The following is a 6847-nucleotide window of genomic DNA, read 5'->3' on the forward strand; positions in this document are numbered from 1 at the left end:
TTAATGCATTATTTTAAGATCAGGTCTAAGAGCTACTAAAATCATCTTTATATGTATATTGTATTTTCCATTCTATCACAATAGTTTAATTAATGTGGTTCTAAACTATTCATTACCATGTCTGCTAAAATTCAGATGGCTTATTGATGGAGTGTCGCTCAGCTGCCAAAGTGTTTTCACTTGCTTCTGTCCACTACTTATTTCTACTCTCCATTTTCGTGGAGTCTCACTAATGAAAAGAAAAAAAGAAAAATTAAAATTAGGTTATGACAAAGGAATTATTTCAGGATTATCAATGCTTACCTCTGATAGAAATTCTTTATAACAATTGGTCTGATTGGCAGCTGAAAGGTATGTTTCTCATTAAGAGGATTTCTCTTATAATATGTTATGCAGGACCTATAAAGAATAAAAGTAAAAATATTTTTTAAGAGAGAAAAAGGTCTATTCTGAGATAAATTTTTAAAGATTAAGTTTTTTCAAATGGCAACTAAATCAAAAGTATCAAATGTAATCTAAAAGAAAGATATAAACTGCTAAACATACAATTCTGCTTAATACATGAACCAAAGGGAAAAAAAATCCTTCAGTTATGCCTAAAGTCTAAAGAGATGGAAGCTAATAAATGAAGATATTGGAAAACAGATGGAATTAAAAAACCACAGAGGACTTTCACAAATTGATACAGAGTGAAGTAAGCAGAACTAAGACAACAATTTAAACCATACCTATAATAATATAAAACAAAATAACTGCCACAGTCTTAATTCTTCGGTTTAACCTAAAGACCAATCTCAACTCCATAAGAATAAGTCATGCTTTCTACTTCTTGGGACAATGCCAGAAGACTGGAGATGCAGAATGTGACATTTTCAAATATGGTCACTATGTGGATTTGTTTGATGTAAATGTTTGTTAAAAGGGAGGGCTGCTTTTTTGGAAGGTTGGGGGGGGACAGGTATTGAGTGGGGAGTAATGATACTGAAAAAAAAAAAGAAAGGGATAATCATTGAAAAATAAATGGAAGAAAGCAAAATAAAGTTCAACAGGGACAACAATAAGCTATAATCACCATGTTTAACTTGAAATAGAAAAAAGCGTACATTAGTCCCTTTTTTCTGTTCATTGTATAGGGGCATGTTTGTTGATATTTGTCAAGTTTATAATAATGAGAAAAATATTTTTAATAAATATGTTGAGGGAAAGAACATGCAAAGTCCACAATAGCCCTGAGAGTCAAGAACAATGAACTTAGTAATACATGTAAAGTATATAAGTAATATAAATATATAGGGAGGGGAGATGAGTGGAATTAAATAAAAGCTTATAAATCCATTGTATATATACCATAAGAACTCACATCTAAATAGAATGTTTAAGGTTTACAAAGTGCTTTCCCTTCATAGCAGCCTTAAGACAGGTTAAATAAGTTATATTACCACTTTACAGATGAACATGGAGGTTAAGTAACTTACCCAGGGTTATAGAACTATTTAGTATGAGACCATAGGATTTGAATCCAGACTTCCTGACTCCAAGTCCAAAAAACCGTATTTTATTTCCTAATTTTGTAAATATAGGAATCTATGAATTCTTTCTTTTTTCTTATTTACAACCAAGAAAACAATCCACTTTCATGGAAACAATGAAAGGTAGATCAAACCTTCTAAAAGGGTCTATCACCCTCAGGTTAATGAATTATCTAACCGCATGGAAGAACATGCTTCCTACAAGAACAGTTCTGCCTAACTTTTAGTCAAAATGAACACCACAGTTTTATTTATGTTGCATTGTAAATGGAAGATTCAGGAATAATAACTGAATTGATCATCACCATACAGATATACCACAGTTATCACTCTGACCAAAAGCTATACTAACAAGTTGTCAGAACCATTCTATCACTATAGGTAGATATAAACTGAACAGTATTAAACTATAATAGCTTGAATTATTTCTGAAGACAACTAAAGCATTTATTGATAAAAAGTTATCAGAAAGTAATGAATACTTACTGTGCTAAGGTAAATAGGACTTCATGTGGAAGTTTAAGGTACATCATGGAACTGATTACGACTTCCAGGATGTGGTGGAGTTTTCTAACCCGATTAACTTGTTCCTGTGTATCAACAGATGTGCAAATAAAGTAATCCTGAAAGGAAAAATAAAAAAGGAAAAAAACTTGAGCCTTTGCAAAGGGGCTAGAGAAGTGAAATAGGCTGAATTCTAAGAGGAGAAATAAGGAAGACAGGGATATAGAATTCATGAATTTCAACATTATTCTTAAATTATACATTTTAAATGTGTAGGTGAATTATTATACTTTTGCTAAGCAAAAAAGGGAAATGGCTTCTCAAGTAACAAGAAATAACATATTTGATCTAAATATAGGCCAATCCCAAGAGAGACAAATTGCCCAAACTGAGATGTCTTTTGTAAGAAAAAAATATATTACAGGCTGAAAAGAAAATGTATAGGTCATGCTTTTATCCAATAATTCAGGGGTAGGGAAGAACATTATTATCTTTAGAACAGCACAATACCTTACAACTATAAAACCTGCTGCCCTGAGCAATTCAGAAGTGGTGTATGAATATTATCACATCTTCCAGAGATGTGTGTGTGTGTGCGTATCCAACTCCTGTCTTTCCATCTCCAAATTATTGTCTTACATATTATTAATTTCCTTTCATGTTCTCTATAGTAGAGCCAACTGGCCTATTTTTCTGTCCCCCACAAATATCATTCCATCTCTTATCTCTAAGCCCAGAAGTGTTTCCCCATGTCTGGATTAATCTTATCATTTCTATTTCTTAGAATATCTAACTTCCTTAAAAGCTTGGCTCAAGGGACACTTCCTCTGTATGGCCTTTCTGGTACCCCTCAAGTAATAGTGCCTATTCTTTGAAATTCTTTTGTAGTTACCTATGTTATACACATGTTGAATTTCCCCATAGAGAGTGTGCTTCTTGAGAGCAAGTATGGTTTATTTCTTTTTTGTTTTGAACCACCAGAAGATAGCATAAAAAAAAGGTTCTCAATGGCAATCAGCTGATTGTCCAAAGTACCATAACATATAATATCCTTTTGAAGTTGATAATGGTTACTATTTTTTTTCTTCACAGAAATTAAACTAAAAGTTCAGGGAAGTTGGCAAGTTTACAGTAAATCCATTTACTTGGTTTTCATCCCATGCATTTCTGGCTAGACCTCTTTCAGAACAAACATATTAAATAAAACTAAAAATCCAAAATGAGCACCACCCCCAATTTCACATCTTTTATTTTGCACACTAGATGTACACATAACTTTCATAAATAAAAGTTTAGCACACATGTGAGATTCATTTAAATGAATTCTATTGCATTTCACAAAATACCTTGATTTACAATATAAATAAGCATTCCTTAATTTAATTTTTCTGTAAGTATGGATTATCACTTATAGTAAACTTATCAAGACCAGAAAGCTCAAAAATTTTTCTTCACTGAAATTTTAGGAGACAAATCATGCTAAACAACTTAAATCAGTGAGATGTTCATAAAAGCAACCGACAAATTATATGTCAGTATAGATTTAATTTCATCTCTCATACTTCCTGTTGCTACCTTCCTATGTAATCAGAATGAACATTCATAAATAGGGACCTAAGGCAATGCAAGTGTATCTGGACACATTCTAATTCTTTGCTGGTAATACATGTACAGTGGAAAATGGTAGTAGAGAGACTAGATGCTCTCTGATCCTCTGTGACTGTAACTGTACTTTGATTCTCCAATATTCTGAACAAAAAGGATTTTCTATCTTGGATTTAAGGCAAGGTATACCTATATACTTGGTACAAAATTATAAAAAGTGAAAAGCAAACTGGAGAAGGTCAAAATAAACTCACCAAATGGTTTAAGGATGCAAGTTCCTGGCCTATAAAGAAAATTTAAAAAATATGTAACTGGAAAACATATCCACGTCAATAAAATAGATCTTTTAAATATATTAAGGTATCTTTCTACATAATTTGTAAATTTTAATGCACGTCAATTAATTTTTTCATTGTATTTATTTTATTGAATGTATTATTGAAAACAAAGATGCCTAAATCAAACAAAAAAAGCAAAATTTTGTTAAATTAAGCCACAATTATACAGTGCTATTATTTATCTTTGAATTATCAATTTGTGTTAAAAACAATTAAGTTCTAGAAAGTTTCAAGTTTTGGGTATGCTCAATCAATATCTTACAAGAAAATGAAAGATGTGGAGAGAAAAAGAAAATTAAGCATCTAGAACAGGGGTCGGCAACCTTTTTGGCTGTGAGAGCCATAAACACCACATTTTTTAAAATGTAATTTCGTGAGAGCCATATTGCCCTCAAAAGATCCAGATATGGCTTGAGAGCCATACGTTGCCGACCCCTGATCTAGAAGCTCATAATTGGAAATGGTAACAGGGAAACTAACCAAGGGAAAAAAAATTAAATAGTAAACTTACCTATAAAAAAATTAATGTAATCTCTCTTTATTTTGTCCAAACCAACTTCTAAAAGCATTCGAATTGGAGTGGTACCAGTGAGAGGAACCACATCCAGGCGTCCATGGTAAGACTGCTGAATGTGTTTACTTAGTAAACTGCTACTCCCTCTGTGGAGCTAGAAATAAGATATTTCCTTTAGAATCTTGACAAGAGATGTTAATATATTTGAATGAATATAAATTAATTCAATCAAATAGAAGGCTACCAAAATGGATCTAAATGAGATTTTGCATTTTAAAGCACTGTGCTTATAGATTTTGTAGCCCCCCCATCAACTAGGTCATATCTATTTACACAATGGAAATCTCATCATTTAAAAGCATGTTTTTTTAAAGTTGTGCATCAAAGGTGGTTATCTTAAACGTGTAAAAAATATATACATACCCATGGCTGTATGTCCCCACGTCTTAAACACTGTAGGATCAATGTAAAGCATTTCACCAAATCTTGGTATGAGGCAACACCTTGAAAACATACCAAAATTCATTTTTATAGCATTTTTGTAGTTTGTTGTAAAAGTAATCTTTTTTTTAACCACATCAGATAAAAGAAGAATATTTACTTTGTTGATGAAAAGAGGCACCAATAAATTGAGTTAAAAATTAAGGATTAAAAGGTCTAATAAGTTGATAATAAAATAAAGGAACCAAGTGTCAATGCTCTGCCATAAAATAAAATATTAAAATGCTTAGAATTCTAGCAAGATGGGATAATGAAAAGACTGATGGATTTTGAGTTGGAGAACCTGGATTTGACCTCAATTCTACTAACCTATTAGTAAACCTTTGTTATTTGGGTCACCATGGCCCTCAGTTTCTTCCTCTATAGAATGAGTAAATTGGACTAAATGGTTGCCAATAAGTCTTTCCAACTCAATATATGATCTTAAGGGTCTTATATCCAACACCACCAATTTACATATGGAATTACAAATTTCCTGTAACAAAAGTTATTTTAGATTTGTTAATGAGTAATCCTAAATTTTGCCACTAACAGCCAAGAAACTTGGTAAGATCGCAAGATTGAGCAAAGTTTAAAGTTGAGGGAAAATACCCAAGGTGGACCTATTTCTAACTTCAACAGATTTTCAAGTAAACACAAGATATGACAAATAAGAATTATTTTCTTATCAGGACACTTACTCATTCTCATTCTGCACCACAGCTGCTCAGCAAAATCCAGATCACCACGTACAGTGAAAAAACACTCAATGGAATCATCGACTGCAGCAGTATCACATCTCAATGACTAAAAAATAATTAAAACTTCAGAGAATGTTTTATCAAAAATGTAAAGATTTCTAGATCACCAGAAACAAGTTTTAAAACACTATTGGGGCAGATAGGTGGCTCAGTGGATCGAAAGTCAGGCTTTGAGATAGAAGGTCCTGGGTTCAAATTTGACTTCAAACATTATTCAAGTAACTACATGAAATGCAACACCAAATGCTGAAAATAGTAAAAAAAAAAAAAAATCTGATTTCCAAAGGACACACCCAAATTTTCTTTAGCATACAATACTGGTTAAAGTACATTTGCCATTTGTGCTTAAACATAGCAACTAGCCTGATAATATCAACATCCTTGTGCATTTCCCTGGCACTTTAACATACCCACTGATTTTTAGAAATATATCATTACACTTTAATTATATATTATGCCTATATAATATATTTATGTTATGTTTAGAAAGATAATATATATTTTAGAAACTTATCACGTACATTTAGGAGTCACCTTCTAGGGGGAGAGAAAGGTAACATCATAAGCTCTCTTTTTTTTTTTTTAAACCCTTGCTTTCTATTCTAGTGACAACTCTGAGACAGAAGGGCAAGGGCTAGAGAATTGGGGTTAAATGACTTGTCCAGAGTCACATAGCTACAAAGTGTCTGGGTCCAGATTTGAACTCAAGTCTTCTCAACTCCAGGCCTGGCATTCTATCCACTGAGACATCTAGCTGCCCCAACAGTAAGCTTTTTAGGAGTATAATAACCAGTTGGTCTGCCTTCTGGAGAAAACTTCAAGATTGAGGTGAGTGAATAAGGGAAGAAATACCCAGGGCGAGCTACTCCTAGCATTACTTTTAAAAAACTGTGACTTATCTTTTTTTAAAAACATTTTTATTAATATTCATTTTTAACATGGTTACATGCTTCATGCCCCTACTTTCCCCTTCACCCCCCGCACTCCCCCCACCCATGGCCGATGCACATTTCCACTGGTTTTAACATGTGTCATTGATCAAGACTGATTTCCAAATTGTTGATAGTTGCATTGGTGTGGTAGTTTCGAGTCTACATCCCCAATCATGTCCGCCTC

The 6847-nt window shown here is 32.8% G+C and overlaps 1 protein-coding gene across 1 annotated transcript; it reads right to left on the minus strand.

The window, feature by feature from the left end:
- Nucleotides 1-116: 116 nt before the first annotated feature.
- Nucleotides 117-5777, minus strand: LOC123256362 (protein zwilch homolog; the record flags this gene model as incomplete). Its single annotated transcript, XM_044684994.1, has 7 exons — nt 117-229; nt 304-399; nt 2016-2152; nt 3893-3921; nt 4488-4644; nt 4914-4993; nt 5672-5777. Coding segments are annotated over 7 exons (718 nt in total), but the record flags the coding sequence as incomplete, so codon positions are not given.
- Nucleotides 5778-6847: the final 1070 nt, after the last annotated feature.

The sequence above is a fragment of the Gracilinanus agilis genome, unplaced genomic scaffold, assembly GCF_016433145.1.
Source record: "Gracilinanus agilis isolate LMUSP501 unplaced genomic scaffold, AgileGrace unplaced_scaffold58138, whole genome shotgun sequence".
NCBI lineage: Eukaryota > Metazoa > Chordata > Mammalia > Didelphimorphia > Didelphidae > Gracilinanus > Gracilinanus agilis.